Consider the following 24,811-nt stretch of genomic DNA (forward strand, 5'->3'; position numbering starts at 1 on the left):
GACATTAATGATTTTCAGTAAAAAAGTCAATGCAATACAGGATATGATTTTAATGAGCATTAACAATAGTTCATAATTAAATAAACATCACACACAAGTTAATAATTCATATAAAAAGCAATGCAGGAAAAAATAACACTTAGAGAAAACATACTTTCAAAACAAGTAACAGACCATAATAAAAAGGAAACAAAATCAAATTACAAAAATTAGATTGCATTTCATTATTTTTTTAAATTTAGAACTGATTTAAATTCTTTAATTTAGACAAATTAATAATGACTAATGCCTAATTACTGCATATTTAAAGACGTAAAACTAACTGAATGAACTGATATTTCCATTAACTATGGTTACCATTTCATATTTCATAAGGATTGTTGTTAATAAACCAAAATAACCTGACCTCAGTTCTGCGAGACCAAATATTTTTATAAGAGCACAAATGATGTTGTAATTTATTATTTATTTAAATCATTTAATTGAGACGATTTCTTTCTCGCAGCCAGTTATACTGTGATTACCATTTCATGGTTTAAAAAGGGTTTTACTAACAATACAACAAAAGCAAACTGGACCACAAACTGTTATCAAAGCACAAATAATGTTGTCTTTTTTCATTTATTCAAATCATTTGATTTAGACTATTTCATTTCTGTCGCTTCCAAATATTACCTTTATAGTCAGAAATGCAGGAACCGTGAACTTAAATGCAGATCATTACTTTATAATATAGGTTATAATATAATATTATAATATAGGTTTATAAATACTACAGACAACTGAAATAGCTATATATTCTCTATACTTTATTTTGTAATTATAATTGTGTATTTTTATAACAGAACAACCTTCCCTTTAAAATACACATAAATCCAGGACACACACACACACACACACACAGCCCATGCTGCACACTGCACACACGCACACGCACACACACACACACACACACACACACACACACACAGCCCATGCTGCACACTGCACACACACACACACACACAGCCCATAATGCACACTGCACACACACACACAGCCCATGCTGCACACTGTACACACACACACACACACACACACACAGCAGATATAGCGCCATGAACAGGCAGGAACACAGCTGTGTTTGCTACTAAAGCCACGGCCTCAGTGAGATACACTATCAGTCACATCACAGGAGGCTTTGTCTTCATCTGCTCACAGTAAACTACATGTTGGCTCCTCAGAAGAGTCATTTTTGCTGTAGATCATTAGTGAAGATCATTGTGCGATGACAAATAAGAGAACTGATCACTATCCCATGCTGGAACCACCATCATTTATTCATTTATTTTTAAATGTTGCAATTAAATTTAAGTGATAGACTTATGTTTGCTCCCCCTTCAAGTTTCTAGAAGAGCTTTGAAAGTCATTTCTAAAACAGTACGCCTTCACTTCCATTTCACAAGAATGACTGCTTATGATTAACTAGATTATCTGGCATATATCATTTTTTTCTTTCTACTAAAATACAATAATACAGAAGCTTGCTTTTAAAAATGTTAATTCTTCAGATTTTTATTATTCCTGAGGATTTCAAGATATAAACCTGGAATTTTGAGTTTACATCACGTATGTTTTTAACCACAAAATAAACCAATTTAAAACAGGGGGGGGGTATCTCACAATTCTGAGAAAAATTGTGAGAGAATTGTGAGAAAAAGTTAAAAAGTCAAAATGACTTTTTATTTATAAATATGGCTGAAACAGGCTTCCATACAATACTGAGGTATAATGAAGATAAATAACATTCTCGTGAAGAATAAAGCACATTTAAATTAGAAAAATTTATTTTTTTTTAAATGGCTGAAATAAGCTTTCACATTAACAGTACATATATAAAAAAGCAGGATGAAAAAAAAACAGTCACTTGATTGATATACATTAAAATGATTACGACTGGAACCATGGGGCAGGAGCGCACAAGCCGTCCATATCCATATGTTTTGGAGTTTCACATCACATATGAAAAGCATACGATTGTCATCATACTCCGCAGCACAACTAACATGCCACTGACGTCCATCGAGAGCCTCTGTCCTGTTCTTCTAGCTGCCGCTCTGATTCTGAAAGTCAGACACTAAAGGAACCGGACTCAGTAAGAATGGGTGAGTGTCACATTCACAATGGACATCAAGGCATCAGGAAGTCAAGCACACTAAACCACTGCAGCCAGAGGAACTTCCTGTTCGCCCACTGCTTCTGACAAGTTGCTTGGATTAAGGAATTGAAAAAAAAAAAAACAGTAACTGGTTACTGGTGTAACACAAATCTCATCGCTTGTTAGTGTACTGCAGGTTTTTTATGCATAATTATTTGCTTAGCCACAAACCAACAAATAAATTGACATGTTTTTTTTTTTTTAACAGTGCATCATTTCCCATAAAGCTTGTCTTTTTTTTTCTTTAAGGCCTGTTAATAAGCTCCACTTGTGTGTTTTCAGTTTTTAAAGACCCCTCAAGTCAATAAAGTGTTTTGTAATTTAAGTAAATGGAGTCATCCAGCACCGTTAAAGTAATAACTCACTCATTTCAGCTTTAAGGCTAGAGACCCTGCTAAAGAAGACTTCTTTACACCGGTATTAACATGCTTTTCAGGTGATCCAAACATAAATGTAAAACCCTTGTTTTAGTAAGTTTTTTTAAGGAAATCAGTACTTTTATTCATGAAGGATGCATTAAAGTGATCAAAACTGACAGTAAAGACATTTAAATGTCTATTTCGCATAAATGCTGTTCTTTTGAACTTTATTCATCTGTGAATCCTGAAAAATAAAATGTATCACGGTTTCCACAAAAATATTGAGCAGCACGACTGTGTTCAACATTGATAATAATCAGAAATGTTTGTTGATCAGTAAATCAGTATATTATTATGATTTCTGAAGATCATGTGACACTGAAGACTGGAGTAATGATGCTGGAAATACAGCTGCAGATCACAGAAATAAATTACATTTTAATATATATTCACACAGAAAATTTGATTTGAAATTGTAATAATATTTCACAATTTTTTATCAAATAAATTCAACCTTGGTGAGCAGAAGAGACTTCTTTGAAAAACATTAAAACAATCTTACTGACCCCAAAGTGATTGAATCACAAAATATTTCTGGCACCTTTGTTCAGCGGTGTTTAGTTTGGATCACCCAAGACTGATGTTAAAACCAGGTAGAGATGTGTCCATTATAATAGAAGGGGCAAGTGAGGAGGCCTGAGAACTCATCCAACAAATCTGACATGAACAAAATAAAATAAAAAGTGCTCAAATCTCTTGCACAGGAAGTTTTCATATGCAAGTCCACAGACCAATAGTGTCCTGTGCTTTCAGACAACATTAGTGATTTGACACTGAGAGTCACTCTACTGCATGAATCTATGAAATCACCTGTATCAGCCTTCATCTAATCTGACACACAAACACCAGGAAACATCGCAGATGAGGATTAGTTGGCAAAAATATACAACGTACAGGTACATATGCAAAAGGAGGAGAGTTAATGATCACAGACACTATAAAATGCAACATCTTTCACGGATCCGCTTGGCCAGACTTTTTCTCTTCTTCTTTCCGTTCTTTTCCTTGCTGTCCTCCATCTTCCTCGCGCGAATTTCCCTCATGAGGTCAAAGAACACCTGCAATCAAGACACTATAGCATCTTGGAAAATGTATCACTTTAATACAAGCAATTTAGAATTGAATTATCAATGAAAAAATGAATTTGAAGTCAACATTAAATGCTCTTTCCATCACATTTCCAAGTGAAACAGGATCCAGGGTTCCCACTCCTTCATGAAGACCAGATTCAAAGACTTTAAGAACCATTTATTTTATATCAAGCACCTATCAAATTCACACCCCAGCATATGTAGCGTCACGAAAGACCTTACAGTACTTAATATTTCACTTAACATTTACATTACACATTTCAAGAGTAATAATGTTTTGAATGTGTAGGTTTCATAAATTAAGACCGTTTTGAGCAGTCGTGATCATAATTTAATGAAATCCGTTTAAGTCAATGCTGGTAATATTCAAATACAATTTCTAAAATATTGATCAAATATGCATCAAAATGGTTTTGCTGTAGTTCTTGTACAAGATTTAAATTTGAAAGAATTTAGCTATTTAAATTAATAAAAAGTGGTTAAATGTTGTAATAACACGGTAAAACCAGTTAACATTAAAAATTTGCACAGAGACGTTACTCATTAATAAATAAAGTCAAGTCAAAATTATTGTGTAAATCACTTATTATTGTAAATCCCATTTTTTCATCTTTGACCTCGAGGAATGCAGCTGCTCAAAACTTCAATATTTTTTGAACATTTTAAACCTTGTAAATCTACAAATCTGCAACAAAAAAAATTATATAGAAAAGAAAAAAGAAAAAATAGGACTTTCTATTTGCTTTTAAGCTGGAAAGCTTTTCACTAAACTGTTTTTCTTATTTTTCCAAGTTCTTCATGTTCTCCTTAGCTCCATGTCGCAGTAAGTTTTGGGAGCTCATTTTTAGTCCATCTCCTATCCTGAAAAGTCTGTCTTGCAGAGATTGACTACAAATGAGCTCCTAAGACTTACTGGCAGCTTCTGGAAGATAGATTCTTCAAACGGTGGATGTGGCGCTGGTCTTCCAAGAGTCTCCCTCAACTTATCTGTCTATAAAGCCTTTACAAAATGAGTCTTCATGTATTTCACAACACTTCAGCATGTTATTCTTATTAAGTGAGGGTCATTTTTTACCCAAGCAAAGTCTCTGAGAACCTGACACATTGCAGTTCTGGAAAATGATGGTGCTGGAGACTATTTCCTGATGGTTTCACACCTAATTCTTTTGCAGTTAACATGCGTCTTTTCTACTCCACCTGTTTTTATCTGACCCCGCTGACCCAATGAGCATTTCGCTGACCAATGGTCAAGCCTTAACTTTGCAATTTCTGTATTGCATTAGTTTTGAATATTTCTCACGGGGATTTAATAATTTTTGACTTTTCAGTTCAAATCTTTTTGTCTTATTTCATCTGTAAAAGAAAACCTGCCTATTAATATGAGGAGTTTTACACTTCCAGCCTTCATGGACAATTATATATCACTTATAAATGATTAAATACAAAATGAATAGTAGCTATTAAGATAGATGTGGTTTGGAATTGGTAAAATGTGCTTGGAAAAAAAAATCTGATCAGAATATCAACGTGCGTAATAATTAGGCTGTAAAGATGTGCTCACTTTACACAGAGTGCGCGATCGCAAAACCGAAAGTGAACTGCGAGAGCTCATTCAAATGCGATTTCAGTACCCCACAACATATTGATAGCGCAAATATGTGGGGGCCTTGAATCCATATGTCTGAAATGCAAGAAGCGTGGGAACCCTGAGGATCTTGAATGAGAGTAAGATGGATTTGTGACGTCACCCAACATGGAAGTTGTTTTACCGACAGAACAAATTTAGACTGATAAATCATTACAGAAGACATTTTTTAGCTTAAAATACTGTGCACTGATTAAATGTGTACAATAGTGCCAATATTGTTTTCATGTTGCCTTGATAACACTTATAGTTTACCAAAAACAGAAAATGTGCTCATCCTCAGGCCATCCCAGATCAGGATGAGTTTGTTGACGAGGAAGCGTTATTATGGATTATAGACTCGTATTTTAGTTAAAAACATCTTAATGCTGGATGTGTTTCATCTTTTGTGTTCTCCAGATGTTAACTGATGGACTGGAGTGGTGTGGATTATTGTGATGTTTTTATCAGCTGTTTGGACTCTCATTCTGACGGCACCCATTCACTGCAGAGCATCCATTGCTGAGACACTGATGCAGAGACACATTTCTACAGATCTCATCTATATCTTGGATGAGCTAATATATATTGTTTTTAATTTTAATATCTTTTAAATATATATTGTTTTATTAAACATATAGCAATTGAAGCCCAAAAAAGTAGACAAGTAGGTTAAGAATGCATCCTTAAAACCCTTTAGAGAACAGGATGTAGTTTCAATAGCATTTAGACAGTAGCTGCCAACCTCTACACTAGTAAACTATCCATTCAGGCTTACAGATCTGGTTTTGAAGTACTGACCTTGTCTACGTTGGCGCGGGTTTTAGCAGACGTCTCCACGTAGCAGACGCCCCACTGATCCGCTCTGGCTTTGGCCTCGTCGGCGCTCACCTGTCTCCTGTCCTCCAGATCAGACTTATTTCCCACCAACAGGAAGGGGACGTTCTCGTCTTCCTTCACCCGCAGAATCTGCTCTCTGAGTGAGAGATTATCGTTAAGTAGGGGTGTAACGGTACACGTATTCGTACCGGAAGTGTTCGGTACGCATGTGTACCCAACAAATCATTATATTTGACTTTACCTGATAGTGATGTCTTAATTATTTAATGTATACGTTTAAATAAATATTTTATGAAACAAGTTATGACTCTGTAATTGATTATATTTCAACAACAAATAGAAATTGTATAATTTAGAAGTTAATTTAAAAAGAATTTACATATTTGCATACATTTTTGAATTTTTTATTTGAGTGTTGATTATTATAGTTAAAAATAAATAGTACTTGAATTTAAGTTTGTCTGTTAACTGTAACCTTATAGAAGGGCTCCCTATAGTTTAGACTTTAGAATTGTAATAATAATTGAATTTATTTAAAGAAAGTGCAATTTGTTCAGTAAACTATTGTTAAATTTAAAAGAAAAAAGCTATTTATATTTAGTTTTTTTTCCTCCTGCAGTAAAAAATAATAATAATTATAATATAAATAAGAATGCCTTCACAAAAATGTTTTTGCATTTAAACTTTAACCAAATAACTATTTAGAGTGTCATTACTAAATAAATAAATAAACCAGTAGACTAGTCACTCATTGGAAACTACCATAATCAAGCACTGTGGCCAAACCCTAATACAATTAGACAAAAAACATCAGGGCATAAATAAGATCCTCAATTAAAGAGCAACAGTTTAAGTCTACAATCAATGCAGCTCTTTGAAATAAGCTCAGCGCTGTAAATCACCTGAAATCAGCAGTCGCTGCAAAAGACTCTAATTCAGTGATGGAGAAGACGCAGAGGAAGCCCTCGCCGCTGCGGAAGTAGTTATCCCGGATAGCAGCATAGTCCTCCTGACCGGCCGTGTCCAGAATATCTATCTGCACCTCCTCGCCGTCCAGAACCACCTTCTTCCTGTAGCTGTCAGCTTTCGTGGGCTCGTAGTCTTCCACAAACTGAGCAGAAGAAGGTGGGAGATGTAGAAAGTGTTTGCATGTGAACAAATATTGATATACATATGCTGATTGGGATTTATTTAACACATTTATGACCTTTAACCGATAAAAAAAAAAAAAAAAAAAACTTCCATAGGGCCTAATAACAACTAAAATATTTAATATATATTATATAATCTAAAATAAAACAAAACATGTAACATTTATTTCTTATACATTATAATCAGTGTTATTTTAGTCTTATTGAGGTGCTACTATAGACTTTTCACTTTAATTTTAGTTAGTAGCAATTTTTATACAGATTGTTTTTATTCATTTATTTTAGTACATCAAGTTAAAGTACATGATAAAGTATTTGATTTTAGTTTATATTTATTACATTTTATTAAATCAAGTAACACTTTTTTTAATCATTTTAGTTTCTGTATTATTTAACTCTAACAACCCTGATTATAACATAATACAAATATTTAAAAGATATCTTTTTTACACCTCAACATCTGTTGTTTTTAACTGAAGAAAATATAGTTCTTGAAACCTCTGAAGTCACAAACTGAATTGTGGTTTATTTAAAATCAATTCTCCCAGTTTCTATAAAAACAATTTAAAATCAAGCAGCTTTGTCATAATTACAGTAGAAATACTGGGAATTTTCACATTTCTGTTTTGTGTTCCCAATTGATCCAAAAGCAAAATGAGGAAAATTCCATAAGTGTTTCTATGACTTTCTAAAATAAGAAAAAACTAAAATATATATTGAGGCATTGATTACAACTGTCAGAAGAGAGAAAGATGTGAAAATGGTCTATATCATGCTAGTTAGAGCTCCCAAATACAGTTCTCAAACTAGCTAGGAACATTCAAGCTTTATTGAGCTACAGCCTGCTTTAACCAGGCTTAACCAAGATGCAAAGGTTGATGCTCCTGGTCTGCAGCTGATATATTGCCATCTGGACCAGCTATCAACTGTAGAAAACCTGCTATCATTTTCCATAACAGCAAACTACAACACTGACATGAACAAATTACATTTGTGACCCTGGATCACATAAGGGTCAATTTTTTGAAATTGAGATTTATGCATCATCTGAAAGCAGAATAAATAATCTTTCCATTGATGTATGGTTTGTTATGATGCAACTATTAGAAAATCTGGAATCTGAGGGAGCAAAAAAATCTAAATATTGAGAAAATCTCCTTTAAAGTTGTTCAAATTAAGTTCTTAGCAATGCATATTACTAATCAAAAATGTGTTTTTATATATTTAGGGTAGGAAATTTACAAAATATCTTCATGGAACACGATCTTTACTTAATATCCTAATGATTTTTGGCATAAAAGAAGAATGGATCATTTTGACCCATACAATGTATTGTTGGCTATTGCTACAAATATACCCCAGCGACTTAAGACTGCGTTTGTGCTCCAGGGTCACATATTAGCATTATTATGACTTCTGCAGGGGAAAATCATTTTAGTAATGTGTGGAAGGCATCCTCACCTCATCGTACATGAACTGCAAAGTTAAAGCGGACTTTCCCACGCCGCCGCTCCCGACCATGATCACCTTGTGAAGAGCCAGCGAGTTCTGGCCCTTGGGCTTGGCTGCTGCCATGATAAGGATTGCTGCGGGGCCGGACCGGGAGGAGAGCTGGGAGGTTCGTGGGTCGGGGAGGCTGTGAAGATGCTGAAGGGCAGTTTGCTCCAGAGAAGATCATGTACTGCTCGTGTGTACCTGGATGAGATGAAGAAAAAAGGTTCACATCTCTTTCTGTAATATTCTACTGATGCTTAGCCAAACTTATCACTGCCGTTCACTTAAAACTACTTGCTTATGTTCTCCTGACTAACCTAACGCTTTCAGAGTCAAGCGATTTAAGACATTAACAGTGACAGATGAACTCCATGCATTTCTGTGCGTCTGGGTCAGTGTTGTTATTGTTAGCTAACACCAAAACTAATAAATATTGATTTTGTTCATTGAAATAAAACAATATGTGGTGAAAAACATAGAAAAGTTGCCTTGGCAACTAACCGAAACAAAACAAGGGGAAGTACTAATTTTAATAAAAATTAAATGTAAATAAATTAGAAATATAAAAAAAATAAAAAATAAAATAAAAAAGACAAAAGCACATAATAAAATTACTAAAACTTAAACTAAAATGAAAATTAGAAGTTGCCTAAATAAAATAAGCTGAAGGTGAAGTACTAATTACTGAAATAAAAGGAATAGAAAATATTATTTAAAAAACAGAAATAATATAAAATAGGAGTACAACAAATACACAGTACACATTACAAAATGACTAAAACTTAAAACTAAAATTAGAAATAATGCCTTTGCCTGCTTTAGCTTATTTTGAGTAAGTTGCAAAGTACTAATATTATAAAACATAAATAGAATATATATAGAAAGTATATAAATAAATATATATATATATATATATATATATATATATATATAAAATGACAAAAGCACACAACAAAATGACTAAAACTTCAACTAAAAGTAAATAAATACTGAAAATGTAAGTAATAAAAGCTAATAATTCAAAATATCAACATATGCTATAATAGTATATAAACAATACTAAAATAACAGAAGTCTGGGTGGGGTTACAAGTGACTGACGGCTAACATCTGAAATACATCACAGCAAAACAATCCTGAAGCTGGATCCTCAGGTTACACATCACTCCCAGTAACATCAGCTAGATGCGTTTCTGTTGCTTTAAAGGTCCAGAAGCATCAGTTCTACAGAGAATACACAGAGACGACTCCCAGACGAAGACATCCATAACACTAGTGACCTAAAGCTGATCCGAGCAAAGCATTGAATGATTCATAACAGGCGGTGTAATATGAGTCTGTGTGTGTACATCAGTACATATGAGCATATTATATATGTGTGTGTGTGTGTGTGTGTATCATGTACAGTGACAGGCCAGGGCTGGGTCTGCTCAACACAACAGCTTCCACATTCAGTCACAGTCTGCAGGTTCAGTACAGTACACACAGAAAGACGTGGGAGATATGATAATATATGACTGATTTCACCTCACTACTCACGGGTCATGTTTCTTGGCACACTGTAATCCAATGATTATTTTGAATATGAACAATGATGCTATTCTTTATGAGTGCTAGTCTATGGGAATAATGCAATTTCATTGTGTATACCATAGTATTAGCATCTGTTATTATGCTATCAGTACTTTTTGTAAGAGTCATTTGTACTGTCTGCTCTCTCTCTCTCACACACACACACACACACACACACACACACACACACACACACACACACACACACACACGTTCATTAGCTTTCATCTATTAGCACCCGGTCTGGATTTAATATGATAACGCCTTCGGCTGCATATGCTCCTCGGCTCAGTGCTAGATCTTACCGGTGTGTGTGTTCGGTCAGCTGACGGTAATCCAGAGACACAAGGACTGAGGAGATTCCTCTTCCCGGATCTCTGTCTGTCTCTCCCGTTACTGCAGCCTCCACATCCCGAACAATGTCATCAGATCCGGACCTAATGTGCTCTCAAACCGCACTTCCGTCAGTATTTACCGCGACTGAAGCCGGTCTCCGTGATCTCAGTCAGCTCTGGGTGTGTGTCGCGGATGATGATCCCGGTAGACGGACGGGTCACGTGGATCCGCCTCTGTTTTCCACGCGAGCGGCTGTCTGCGCATGCGCACTCCCTCCAGCCTCAAGTAGCGCTGATTCAGGCGGGAATGTATTACCTTGGAAGGCGTTTGTCTTTCAAACACATTAAAATGCGCAAATTCACCAACTTTTTTGTCATCTGATGCTCTTTCTCCTAATATGTTTTAATTTGAAGTACCATGAGATTTTAAAATATTTATCTTAATAATGAAGTACCACATTTGCATGTTCATGGTTCTCTGATGTTGATTATGGTCACATGCACGTAGGCCTACGTTTTTGTTTTTTTTCTCAGCGTTTTATTTTGATTCATTATTTGTTTTAATTTAACATTTTAATTATTAGCTTTTCATTAAACTCATAATCCCCCTGCAGTTCCTTCCCAAACCTTGGGGAAACCTTGACGTAATATAATATTTAATGCACTTCATGTTGATAAAAACAAATGGAATATATTATTCGTTGTATTTTTATATAAGTATGATACAAGACGAGAGCAAAGCTCCTGTGGTGAGACGATGTGCTTATAATATTGTGCAAAAGAGTCTGAAATACATGAACAGCTTTGACATTCTTATAAAAATCTCTTTTTTGTTTTCCACGAAGGAAAGACTGTTATACAGGTGTGGAATGACATGAGGCTGAGTAAATGACACGCATTGTTTATACTACTTAAATCCACATTGCACATCAACCCATATGGAAGAGGTCAAGTCTGGGTCAATTATTGCACCTTAAGTCCAAACTTAAGTCTCACAGACATCAGCCTCAGATTCTTGCCATGATGTGCGTGCACAAGCTTCCAAATCTATTCCAGATGTGTAGCTTAAGACCGTTGCGGATTGCATAAATCAGTGCCAGAATAATATGCAAACAGCAGGTCACTCTCCAGAAAGCTGATTAAAGGGGTCATATGACGTTGCTAAAAAGAACATTATTCTGTGTATTTGGTGTAATGCAATGCGGTTAAAGGTTCAAAAACACATTATTTTCCACATACTGTACAGTATTGTTGCTCCTCTATGGCCCGCCTTTCTGAAACACTACGATTTTTTTACAAAGATGTGTGTTGGTTGGAAAGTCACTGCAGGATATGCTTGGGGTTATATTTTTGTCTCAGAACATCATTCCTCAGTGCTTTCAGCATTTCAACACAGTATTGTTGTGGTGAAACAAGCAGGTGAGGAGTATTTTTCTTTATAGGAGAAAACAAAAGGAGACGGCAGAGTCTGTGAGCCAATCGCACAATGTCTTCAGAAGATCAACGAGGCGCTCAATGGTGAGGATGTCCTTGAATTCAACTCTAACACAGTTCTGTGAATAAAATGTGTTTTTCTCTCTCTTATATTTCATGGTGGTATGTGTTTTGTCTGTAGTGTCTTCCTTGACGGCAATGGTGTCCAGACTAGAGATGATTGCCAAGCAAAGAGGGTTTGAACTTTTCCTACACACAGATATTGCACTTAGATTGCGATATTCAATATTTTTTTTTATGCACAAAATGAAAATTAATCTATTTTCTAAATGCATGTTATTCATCTTTTTGTGAATGCTTGATCCATGCATGATTCAGTGTGTTTTTTTATTGAGCTTGTAATTTTTAATCATAGCTATCCAACAACTAATGGATTGAATCAAGTCTTTGTCCTACATTTTGTTTGTGCAATTTAACAATGTTAAACCAAGTATAATTTTAAAGTAGTTGTGGTTTGTTTTTGTTTTTATTTTTTTAAATGGATTTTATTTATTTTGTCTCGCCCAAAAATCACCACAGTTGCTGGCATGGTGTTAAAAAAACAAACGACAAACACTGGGACGTACTTCACCATACAAAAGAAAAGATCTGTCGTTAATTGTTACATTGGGACTTTAAGCTGTCTACCTGGAGATGAAGTCAGAACTAACTTGTACAACCAATAGAAAAAGTGTGGATTATCCTGGAAAACCTGTTTGAACACAGTCATTATTTTTGCATTTCTGCGCAGTGCAGCTGACATAAACTACGCCTTTAAAGCTGTGCTGAACTAATCGTTCATCAGAAGTTTCAGTATTTTAGTATTTTTTCAGACTGTGTATTGACATAGACATCCTTTTTTGCGTTCCTCACAATTTAATACTTTGTCAATATTTTAAAACCTTGGATGAGTTTCAGATTTCATTGCTGTTCCCTCTGTGCAGCTGCCTCTTTTCATTTAAGCTGACAGACTCCTGGTTTTTGTAGATTGGGGTCACATATGAGCCCCACAGAGACGGTGTGCTACCTGACAGCAGACCTGTTTTACATCGAGGTGGTGCTGCTGCCGGGGGGAAGAGTGGAAGATGTGAGGATGGCCCATCACGGCGAAGCTCCTGCGGTGAGAAGATGTGCGTATAATATTGTGGAAAAGAGTCTGTGAAATGCATTAACATGGTTTGGTTTTGTTTGTAGGCCAGCTCATCACTCCTCCAGTTGTTGAGGTGAATTAAAATGTTGGAGTTGGAGTAAAATGGTTATCGTATTCCCGCAGGATGAAGAAATTTCAAGAGTTCTCTCGAAAGTTGGATGATCTTGCTTCTTTTTCACAACATCCCAGAAGACAGGTATTGCCTTCTGGTATCTGATTAATTAATCGTGATTAATTGCATCCAAAATAAAAGTTTTTGTAATATGTGATTATACTGTGTATATTTATGTGTGTGTATATATAATTCACAGACATGCATGTATACATTTAATAAAAATGTTGTTTATATATTAAATATATTTATATATAAATTATATACATGTAAATATTTTCTATGCATATACTGTATCTGTGTCTATATAAATGCATAATAAAAATATGCAGTACACACACACACACATGTACATAAAAGCGTTAATTTTGTATGTGATTAATCATTGCCCAGCACTAATTATGAGGTTATGGTTTATACTGCTCGTATATTTCTGTAACGATGAGTGTTCTCTGCCAGTGATGTCAAGAATAAAATCTACGCCTCTCTTCGGCACCTGGAAACCGATCTCAATTCAAAATATCCCATTTAGGTGTGGGAAACTAGCACTAACACCATACATGTTTCTCAAGATGAAAGTCTGTTATCATATAATGCACTGAACGTCTCCTCTAGGTCTTTGAGAGAAAGTGCTCTTCATGTTGACCTCATGAACGGTAGGATTGGGAACGTCCAGCCAGGCAAAGAGGGTATGCAAGAGAAACGGCGTCAGATCAGCATGTTTAATGTGAAATATTAAACTGTTCTCTAATGTCTCCTTCCTCACAGGAACTCCAATGACAGTCGAGTACTACATTAGTCCATTAGATGTTCTCATGGGGTTGTCAGACACCGGTATTAAAACAGTAGGCACATAACTTCTAATCCACTATTTTTGTATTTATATATTGTTACAATTATATTTATAATTATGTACAATATATATTGTTACAATATTGTTAGTTTTTGAATTGGCTTTTTTCGCAAGGTTTCTTTAAACTTTTTAGTTTAAGTATTAGTCATTTTTTGTACATTGTAATTTTATTAGTTTTTTTTTCCCCCTTTCAGTTTTAGTAATTTTAGTTGCCATTTCATTTCTGTTAGTTGCCAAGACAGCATTTTCGTGTGTGTGTGTGTGTGTGTGTGTGTGAGAGAGAGAGAGTGTGCATGTTTATGTGGTTTATGAGGACACAAATGTGTATAATGACATGGGTATGACAGAGGTATTACAATATGAAGGTGGTTTATGAGGACACTGCCTATGTCCCCGTAATTCAAAAGGCTTAAAAAACATACTAAATGGTGTTTTTTTGAAAATCTAAAAATGCACAAAGTCTCCTGTGAGGGCTAAGTTTAGGTGTAGGGTTGGTGTAGGGCAATAGCACACACAGTTTGTTCAGTATAAAAACCATTACGCCTATGGAGAGTCCCCATAAACCACAAAAAACAACATGAGTGTGTGTGTGTGTGTGTGTGTGTTCAAATTATTAATTGCATCCAAAATAAGTTTTTGTTAACATAATCTATGCATGTGTGCTGTGTACAGTATATTTATTATGCACGTAAGTACACATATGTGCATGTATATATTTCAGAAAAATAGGTTGTTTATATAATATTTATTTATAATATAAATGATATAAATATGGACATTTAAATACATGTATATATTTTTCAAAATACTGTATGTGTGTGCATTTATATATACATAATATACACAGAACACACATTATGCAAACAAAAACATTTATTTTGGATGAGATTAATCACGATTAATCATTTGAACACACACACACACATATATATATATATATATATAATAAAATATTTAAAAAATATTTTTTTCATTTTACTAAACAGGTCTGAGTCCAATCAGATAACTAAAATACCCAGTGGCATCAGTTTTACTTATTTTAGTACATTAAGTTAAACTTCATTAAAATGAGAAGTTGAAAAAAGTACTATATTCTAGATATTTATTTTTTCAGTTAATATTTAATTTAATTATTTTTTTTTTTTTTGTGGTTTTAATTTTGGTCTCTAACTAAAATAACCCTGAGCCTTCTGCTTTGATGTGTTTTGTATTGAATATAGGTGAGGTTAGTGGTGGGCAGATTGCTCTGGTGACAGTGGGAAGCAGTGACGCCTCTCACAGCTGCAGAGGGAATCGCTGATCTCTTGTCCACCTCAGGTCGACTCTCTCAGGTGAGTACTGGACTGTTTCATACCAGTCTTTAGAAACTGTGATTTTAAATTGTGTTGGTGACGGATTTGTGCTGCTAACACAAAAGTTGCAGGCTCAAATAGAGACTGAAAAGGAAATGGGAAGCAGTTGTGCCCTGAACAAATGCTTTTGACCCTTCACAATTCCCCTTAACACCAGTCTAGCTCTAGAGAGAAGAATGAATGGTGCAATATTGATTTTTCTGACCCTTATTATACCAGCCAAGATTAAATCTTCTTCTTTTTTTCTTCTGTGCTGTAGGTTTCCAGTGTTTCAGCCGCTCACTGAATCCTGCTCTGAATTGCTCCCTGCCACCTTTCTTCTAGAACTACAGCCGCCGTTACCCGTGCTTATTTCCTTCATAGACAAAATGGGCAGCGTGCATCATACGTTGAGACATTATGGTTGAACTATATCATGTACCGATGCCAAGTAACCGGTCTCTAAACATTACTCAGATCGAGTTATAGCTGAGAAACCCCAGCAGGTGGAGCCTCTACCTCAACTTCTCATGAAGACCAAGAGCTCCTGGACCGAAGGGGTTCAGTTTGTTGTGGTCTGTGAAGTCATGTAAACAACTATGTTTCCCATGATAATTACATATAGTGCAATGAGAGATTACGGGATAATCAAAAGTTTTGTTTGTTTCATTACTAGCTACTGTACATTATTTGAACTGTACTTGTCATTCTTTGCTGCTAGATGTTTATTTTGGGAACGCAAAAGCAGACGTTCATTAACTTGCTCCTCTCTGTTTCGGTCTTATTTACCTTGGTTACTGTCTTTAATGTTTCTCGGCCATTGCCTGTCTCCGAGTACCACAGTTATGTGTTCCCTGGGGCCGAATGGGGCCGAGAGTCCTGGAAAGGAGCCTTAATTCACACAGTCCCCTTCACGCACCCCGGCCACGTCCCTGCCTTACTGGATCTCCTTCGCCATCAGTCTGCCATCAATGTCCTGCTGGCAAGCTGCTTCAGTGACCACAGCCACCACATAGGTTATTAATACAGCTTATTCATGCATTCAGCTGGCAGTAGACTGGCAGCACATTCTCTGACTCAATTGCCGTAATTTAAGATGGAGCTTTTGCCATCTCACTTTTCATAAACTGTAGATGCTGGCTTGCTGTATGACCTGAGATGTGAGATCCTTCCAGAATCGGACCACTGCCTTTCTGTTACATTCAGCCTCGATGATAACATCCACCTGGCTGTTCGTAAGGACCATTACACACTATATTAAAAAATATGCATTATGTGCAGCAGATTATGCTTCACATTCACTATTAAGCAAATTCATTGCATGCTGTCTGAAATGTTTTGCATCATATTTTGGCACATCTGGAATGCTGTGGAAGCTAGTCAGCATATGTACAATATGAAAATGTAATTTTCTGTGCTAGTTCAGGTGACGGTGGTGGACTTGCATCAGATGAGCTGCAGACTTCTGATGCCTGATTTTGTGGATCATAAATTGGACAACTACATATCCAGGGTCCTTATGCGGTGCGTCCAACATCTTGCATCACTATTGCACATGCTCACTACTTAGGATGTAATTTTTGCATTTGATAACTATTCTGTTAACCATATCAACAACAAACTCAAACCTTAAAGGGTTAGTTCATGCAAAAATGAAAATTTAATCTAGATTCATAAGACGTTTGAGAAACAAATGAAGATATTTCAAAGAGATTTCCGTTCCTCAGTTGAAAGTCAATTCAGCCAAAACTTTAACGTCGTAAAGGAAATCCAAATGAATTGTTTAATCCAGGTCTTCTGAAGAGACATGGGCACTTTATATAAGCAGATTTATTTTGGGCTTTTTTCACATACAAACATTGTGCACTGATCATAGTGCCTCTGAAAAACTTTGAACAAGTTTGAACAAAAAGGAACTTTTTTTTTAACAAAAGTCTTGGGTTTGAAACAACTTGAAGGTGAACATGATGGCAGTTTTATCTGTGAGCTATCCCTTTAAATAAAAAGAGGTTATGGACCGACGTAACCCTCTGAAAGCCCTGCAGATTTCCACAGAATTTAAGCACACTCCTGTTTGCAGAGTCCAGACCTTCCATGTTTACTAAATATTTAGCTTTCACCTTCCTGTAAGTGTGTAGTGCTCTCAGATTTTATGTTCTCTCAGATATTCTGCAGATTTTTACCCCAAAATGCCCAGAAATTGTTAATGATTCAAAGCGAGCCTTGTCCCAGACTGCTGGTTGTTCTCTGGAAACTCCCTCTGTTCATGAATCATCCTTCACCCATTTGATTTTCTGTCCAGATGCATGTCCATTCCCATCACGATGAGGGCCATACGCAGGAAAGTGGCACCTCCCTCCTTACCTGCAGCCGACCCAGAGTCCTCTTCTGCACTGATGGAGATCACTGATCAGTCTGTTCCTGAAATCATCAGCACCTTCTGCCTCCGTCTCCCTTGAGGCCGCTGAGGATGACAGCATGGCTTCTCCTCCTCCAGGCTACTATCTTATGTCTGTTGCTGACCCAGCGGCTGATAATGTGAATACAGATGCAACCAGTGGACTTTCTGCAGAGCTTCTCTAGTGCGACGAGAGATTTTACTACAGAGAGTTTTAAGAGATTTCTTGCACTATTTTAGACTAATCTTAAATAAATCATTAAATAAAAAATTAACCTAAAAATAAGTGTTATCTTAAAAGCTTATAGAAAGCGATTTTATCTGACTACAAGAAATCAGAGCTGTTCCTGGTCATATTGTGCATGATTGATCATGCACTTGTTGCATTTATTTTAAAGAGGAAAAAATACTTGTTTCATTATTCACTGAATCACAGAATAGTCTTTATTACTAAACAAACTGCAAAATGCAGCATTTTTAAAGCAGCTGGCTAGTGGTTGTCTATGGGACACCCTTAGTATTTCTGTCAGGGTCCAAAATTAATGTGTAAAAATCCGCTTTGGCAAGTATTTGCGCTTGGCAAAATAATGCTTTAGATTCTCCCTGTGGTTTTCCAGCAAAAGAGCCTATTTTATCTGTTAACTCATTCCTACAATTTAAATCTGCTTGTACGGTGTGGTCCATAGATGTTATTGTCATTTCAATGCTTGAGCTGCACAGTGAATTAATCTAATTGTATAAAATAAAACAATTAATACATGTAGCTTCAAGGAACTTCTCCGTATGATAATGTGAAGCACATGCAAAGCATCCAAGTTCAGTTAATACATTGACAACTCAAATAAGTGTCCTAATAATGTAATGCATTACATTACTAGTTACTTGAAAAAGTAATCTGATTTCATAACTCTCTTTATTTGTAATGCATTACCCCCAACATGTGATGTGATGACTGACACATTGTGACAGGTTTTTTTTTTTTTTTTATGTTATGTTATGTTACTGTTATAAGGGTATAAAGCTATTAATAAAAGTTGCAGCAATAATAACTGATGCATTACTACAAATGCTAACTTTGGGGAGCCTGAAGCATGAACCTGGCTTTCTGCTTCTGGTCAAATTTCTCTTCAAAACTGGATGTTTTTTGTTGACTTTAATGATTTGAACCCCATCCTCCAAAAGGAAGAAAGCTTTAATATGACTAAAGGTCAGATACTGAAGTTGCAACATCTGAGGTTTTAAAGTTCTCTCCAAATCTCAGGTTTCACAGCCATTTTCCAAACCACATTTTGAGCAGCTGGCTCAAGGCTTTCTTCCTGTTGTTTTGCTATCACATCTGCACATGTGTGTCTGTGTGTGCCAGCCTGCATCAGTAGAGCCCCAGAGACAGGAAGTAGATAGCGTTCTTAGGTTGCAGAGCGTTTGGCTGTAAAGGCTTTCTCTGGCTTGGCATTTGACCTCAGTCCAGACAGCCAACAGACCGCTGATTGGTACCATGCAAGCCAAACAGACCAGTCAAAAGTAGACGCTAAAAGTTCTCTCAAACTCTGTTTCAAGAAAAATAACTTTTGTGCAACTCAGCATGATTTACAAACTCTGCTGTTTGATAGATGGAAAATAAATTAATCCATAATTAACAACAGCCATTTGGTATTTAGAAAGATCTTTATAAAACTGTGTGGTCCGAACATGTCATTAGTCCCAGAATGAAGTCGTAAGATCTTCAGCATGAGTCTATTCACCTTGATAAAGAGAGAGATGTTGATGTGTCCACCCATTCAGGGCCACCAGCACAAAAACACTCAGCACTTGCAAACAATAAGGAACTCTGTGTTGTCGCTACAACATAAAGGTCACAGGCGTTTACTAATTGATGGGAGTTTCATGGAAGTAATTCCTAGACTAGAAAACCCTTGTGTATGATTCCTGTTTTGTTCAGAGTAAAAGGCTTCCGTTAATAGTCCCAAATGGCTTTATTCTGCACAGGAAGCCTAACTAACAATAGAACACACAGTAAGGATGCAGACTAGCTTGGTTCAAAAGGAAACATGTTGTGCCACTGATATTAATATATTATTTTATTAATGGCCCCTCGAGTATAACACAATTCTGAAATGCAGCAATACTCAATTCAGTTTATTAATCCAAATAGTTTATAAAGTGACAAACGTGCTCGCAGATGCATCTGCATGTCTTTGTCTATTGGATTATTGTCTTTCAACTTGGACTACATTCTCACAGAACTACTAATTTTACTCTTCTAAACCATTCTGGCAATGCATTTTCATCAGATTTCAGTGAACATGAAGTCAGTTTCCCACGAGTTCTCACGTGGCAGAACCTTGATGACCGCAAAGCACATGTGTCCCTGGAGCACAGGAGCAGTCATCAGTAGCACAGGTATATTTAGCCAACAATACATTGTATGGGTCAAAATTATACATTTCTCTTTTATGGCAAAAATCATTAGGATATTAAGTAAAGATCATGTTCCATGAAGATATTTAGTAAATTTCCTAACATAAATATATCAAAACTTAATTTTTGATTAGTAATATGCATTGCTAAGAACTTCATTTGAACAACTTTAAAGGAGATTTTCTCAATATTTAGATTTTTTTGCACCCTCAGATTCCAGATTTTCAAATAGTTGTATCTCAGACAAATATTGTCCGATCCATACATCAATGGAAAGATTAATTATTCAGATTATGTATAAACCTCAATTTCATAAAATTGACCCTTATGACTGCTTTATTATATGTGAACCTGGACCACTGGTTTTGTGGTCCAGGTTCACATATAATAAAGCAAAGGCATTCATCAGGCATTCAAAAAGGTCTAAAATTTGTGTCGAAAGTCTTGAAAAAAAAGTCATGAAAAATAATGAGATTTATTGGAAGTTGCATTCTTAAACTTTAAAACATTGCTAAGACATTTATGCATAACATCGGCATATTGTGTCATTTTCTTTATTTGGTCTTAAAAACAAGTCTCGAGTGCTACTTGCGTATCTATAGGCTTTTATTATTTCCTATGCCCGAAACACTATAGAGAGAGTGTGTGGTTGCTGGATGCTCAGGAGGGTCTCTTTAAAGATGGTCCAGCCCCTCGCAGTGCAAGTGAGTTCATGGTCAGTTTCTCGCAGCTTCTCTACAATAATGCTCATTTTCTCAGCTTCTGCTCGTTCTGCTTTCCGTTATAAAGAAGACGCTGTCTGTTCCCAGAATGGAGCTATATTTTGTGCGCATGAGGACTTATTTCGTGTGATCTCACTGCTTTAGGTTTGCTATCGTGAGGAGAGACTATGTGTTCTTCAGGATGGGTGCGAACAATGGCAAACAGTGTGGAAGTGAAGGTACGTGATCTCCAACACCTAAAACACTTCACTTTCAGTACAAATGCTGCTTTTTAGTAACTGGCGTGGACTTTTAGTTGTCGGAATAATGATACGGAGCTGCCTGGAAGAGTTCTGATGATGTGGAAATGTTTGTTTTGGGCAGCTTTGTTGGTTTTAAATATTTGTAAAGTATTCACGAATAAATGGTAGCCTAAGGTGCACTAAGAGCGAAATCGTGCTGTTGAAGATAAAGTAGGCTGATTTTAGTAACACTCATAAAGGTAGGCTATTAAAACAAAACTCATCCTGAGAGCACTTGTCTCTGTAAGGCGCTGTAAAACAGCAGAAAATAGCCTATTTCTTCCAGTTGGGTGTTTTTGGGGGCGTGGTTGCCTGGAAAACGTGCGTCAATCGATAGTAAACCACGCCCACAACAATATATCGACCACGCCCACTTCAACTAGAAAGATACAGACCACACCCACTACACTAAAAAAAAGTTTAGCAACTTAAAATTAAGGCAACCAGCTTCAGCAGATTTTTGAGTTCTCTCAATTTATTTTTGTAGGATATTCTCAACTTTTTGTTTTATAAACTTAAAATAACAAATTGAGAAAACTCAAAAATCTGCTGAAGCTGGTTGCCATAATTTTAAGTTGCTAAACTTTTTGTGTGTGTGTAGTGGGTGTGGTCTGTATCTTTCTAGTTGCGGTGGGCGTGGTCACTTAATTTTAAGTTAACTTTGTTTTTTTACAGTGTGGTTAATACATGCAATAACACCTCTGTGACAGATACAACACGAACAAGGCATTCCCTCCTTTGCCAGTTGTCTTGGATTTAAGTCTATTTAATAATGAAACTTTGTAGTACCCTACTTTTACAGTTTTTGAAGCCAAAACTTGGTTCTTCCAACAAGACTCTTATTTTAAATTGCTAACATCTTTCTGTTAAGGATTTTTGTACAGTTAGTAGCACTGCTAGTTTTATTTCATATTTTGAACCCTTTTTTATTTAATATATTCTGTTTTCATCTTAGATCTTTCATCTGGCATATTAGATAAAGCTTTAGTAATTTTGTTGTTTTTTGCCTTTTTTTATTCGATTTTTGATGTCTATGTAGTTTCTATAATTTAGTTTTTAGATTTTAATACATCAAGTTAAGCTAAATGAAACTGAGAAATGTTTCCTTGGCAACTAGCTGAAATTAAATAAGTTTGTTTTTTAAACATTTTATTTATTTGAAATAATATTTGTATGGTTTAGTTAATGCCTGGGTTAGCATCTGCTGCTTTTGACAAGTGATCATGACACATATTCTGAGTGCCCATGAAGCAAATAAGCTTCTACTACTGGGACGAATGGAAATGCAAACAGATAACTTTTTCCAGGTATTGTAGTCTTCCTAATCATGGGAAATAAAGGGAATAATCGAGAATCATGTTTGGTAACAGTAATCATGTGTGTAACCACAGAATAGTGTTTGTGCAGTTCTGATCCCAGAAGTAACAGCTGATCTTTACAAACAGTCTTGAGCTCCTCCACCCCTGTATAATGGAGCTGTGCAGATGTGTGTACTTTATGTAGTTTTGAGTAAAACTCAACACTTGTGGGTGTGTGAAACTGCTCAAAGTCAGCTCTCTCTGGCTTTGTTTACATCTGCCATTTATATTAGTCTTGTGTGATTTGATCAGAAGCGGTCATCACTGTGTCACCACTTGTGGATTGATTTAGTGTGCAGGATGTCTGATTACCTCACCATAACCCTAACAACTCAAGCTGTATATAAATTGAATAAATCTCTTGTTTTAACTGAGATCAGCACCTGTGCTGTGTCTCTCTAATTGTAATAGACCACCAGTTAATGGATCTACAACTGCGTCTCTATGCTCCCTCTACACATGTGTGTGCCTTCAACACGCTTGTTTTTTTTAAAGAGTGTGAAGCAGTTACTATGGAAACGTAATTTGATAAAAAAGTAATTTGTTACTTTTTCATCTCACAATTCTGACTTTCTCACAATTGAAAGTTATGCACTTGCAATTCTGACTTTTTTCCTCTGAAATGTGTTTTTATCTCACAGTTTTGATTTATAAACTTGCAATTGTGCATTATTATCTGGCAATTCTGAGAAATGTTAAATTGTGAAATGTAAACACAAATTAGTGAGATATGAACTCAGAATTGTGAAACATAAAGACAAACAATTCAGAGAAGATAAAAAAGTAATAATTGCGAGAAATAAACATCAGAATTGTGGAATAAAAAGTCAGAATTGTGAGTTTATATCTCCCGATTCAGATTTTTTCTCGTACTTGAGAGAGATAAACTCACAATTCTGTGAAAAAAGTCTGAATTGTGAGAAATAAACTTGCAATTGTGAGAAAAATAAAATAAAATAACCCTTTTGATTCCACCAGTGCCAGAAACAGGCTTCCATAAATGACAGAAATATGAGTTCAAATACACAGTGGGGTTTTTTTTTCAGACCACTATGATCTAAGCAGGTGCAAAGTATTTTTGTTAAACAGATCATATTTATGCTAGTACAACTGGCTACATTTTTACTCAAAATGAACTTCTTGCTCACTGAACTGTTTAAACACAATATCTGTTTCCTGCAACTGTACAGAATGTCATAAGGTATTAGTGCAACAGCACAAATGTCAAGATGATATTGCTTAACCGATATCATTCTGGCTCTGTAACACTTTTTACTGCATATGAAATGCACAGATATGCCTTATGCATCTGGGAGTCTGCAAACTGTTCTTAAGTTTGACCCCGATTTTGAATTTCTCTTCAGGCCTGGCAAAATTCTCCTTGTGTTTTGCATAAGCACAGGACAGGAAACATATGAAAGCTTTTGAGAAGTTGTTTTCCAGACCAGAAAACAATTATGTCTCCGTTCAGCCTTGGCTCTTTTGAAAACTCAGTTTCTGCAGCAGCTCATGGTGATTTCAGCTCAGTGGGAGAGTCAAGCGACATGTTCATTAAACTCCCTCACCATCACCCTCTGGAATCAGCAGATGAATATGTATCCCTGTCATTTAGGATAATTACATATCCTTAAGAAAGGCCTGAAGTAGTGAGCCTCCACTGATCTTTGACCACTGAAACACACCTGGAGAAGGACATGGACATGGCACAACTATGATATATTATAACCCAAATACAGCCATTCCAAACAATATTTTGCTGTAAAACAGTAAAAACAAGCTTCCCCCTAAAATGTGTTCACCCTCAGGCCATCTGATATGTAGATGAGTTTGTTTCTTCATCAGGTTTGTAGAAATGTGTCTCTGCATCAGTGTCTCAGCAATGGATGCTCTGCAGTGAATGGGTGCCGTCAGAATGAGAGTCCAAACAGCTGATAAAAACATCACAATAATCCACACCACTCCAGTCCATCAGTTAACATCTGGAGAAGACCAA

General features: G+C 35.9%; 2 protein-coding genes and 1 pseudogene across 4 annotated transcripts in view; 2 read left to right on the forward strand and 1 right to left on the reverse strand.

Moving 5' to 3' along the window:
* Positions 1 to 1,531: 1,531 nt before the first annotated feature.
* ralaa (v-ral simian leukemia viral oncogene homolog Aa (ras related)) lies at positions 1,532 to 10,997 on the reverse strand. Of its 2 annotated transcripts, none has more exons than XM_079408696.1 (5): positions 10,693 to 10,997; positions 8,784 to 9,017; positions 7,074 to 7,282; positions 6,133 to 6,307; positions 1,532 to 3,674 (listed from the first exon to the last, which is right to left on the reverse strand). In XM_079408696.1, exons 2-5 carry the CDS (start codon positions 8,895 to 8,897, stop codon positions 3,552 to 3,554), a joined length of 621 nt encoding a protein of 206 aa, XP_079264822.1. In that variant the 5' UTR covers positions 8,898 to 9,017; positions 10,693 to 10,997; the 3' UTR covers positions 1,532 to 3,551. The 2 variants fall into 2 exon arrangements, with proteins under 2 accessions (XP_079264822.1, XP_079264823.1); XM_079408697.1 differs by having other exon boundaries at positions 1,805 to 3,674; positions 8,784 to 8,969; positions 10,693 to 10,773.
* Positions 10,998 to 11,441: 444 nt separating this feature from the next.
* On the forward strand, positions 11,442 to 18,100 carry LOC306865004 (mediator of RNA polymerase II transcription subunit 1-like; annotated as a pseudogene). The gene is made up of 16 exons: positions 11,442 to 11,471; positions 12,165 to 12,240; positions 12,338 to 12,392; positions 13,183 to 13,315; positions 13,390 to 13,418; positions 13,469 to 13,541; positions 13,917 to 13,991; positions 14,073 to 14,146; positions 14,226 to 14,291; positions 15,531 to 15,641; positions 15,922 to 16,064; positions 16,119 to 16,216; positions 16,363 to 16,657; positions 16,775 to 16,876; positions 17,063 to 17,165; positions 17,944 to 18,100. The product of its transcript is annotated as a mediator of RNA polymerase II transcription subunit 1-like (transcript).
* Positions 18,101 to 21,144: 3,044 nt separating this feature from the next.
* LOC306864601 (F-box/LRR-repeat protein 7) overlaps positions 21,145 to 24,811 on the forward strand; it is a 39,155-nt gene continuing 35,488 nt past the window's right edge. Inside the window, exon 1 of the mRNA XM_079408714.1 lies at positions 21,145 to 21,397. Coding sequence (XP_079264840.1) covers positions 21,361 to 21,397 — 37 coding nt within the window. The 5' untranslated portion in view covers positions 21,145 to 21,360. The remainder of the gene's footprint in view (positions 21,398 to 24,811) is intronic.

This window comes from Barbus barbus, assembly GCF_936440315.1.
Source record: "Barbus barbus genome assembly, chromosome: 46".
NCBI lineage: Eukaryota > Metazoa > Chordata > Actinopteri > Cypriniformes > Cyprinidae > Barbus > Barbus barbus.

What these genes read in the sequence shown, in the direction of transcription:
- ralaa (XM_079408696.1), bottom strand. Translation starts at nt 8,897, where the DNA reads ATGGCAGCAGCCAAGCCCAAGGGCCAGAACTCGCTGGCTCTTCACAAG. An exon ending in TGCAGTTCATGTACGATGAG is followed by an intron (nt 7,283 to 8,783) that starts GTGAGGATGCCT and finishes TCTTCTGCTCAG; the next exon opens with TTTGTGGAAGACTACGAGCC. An exon ending in GCAGCGACTGCTGATTTCAG is followed by an intron (nt 6,308 to 7,073) that starts GTGATTTACAGC and finishes TCTCTCACTCAG; the next exon opens with AGAGCAGATTCTGCGGGTGA.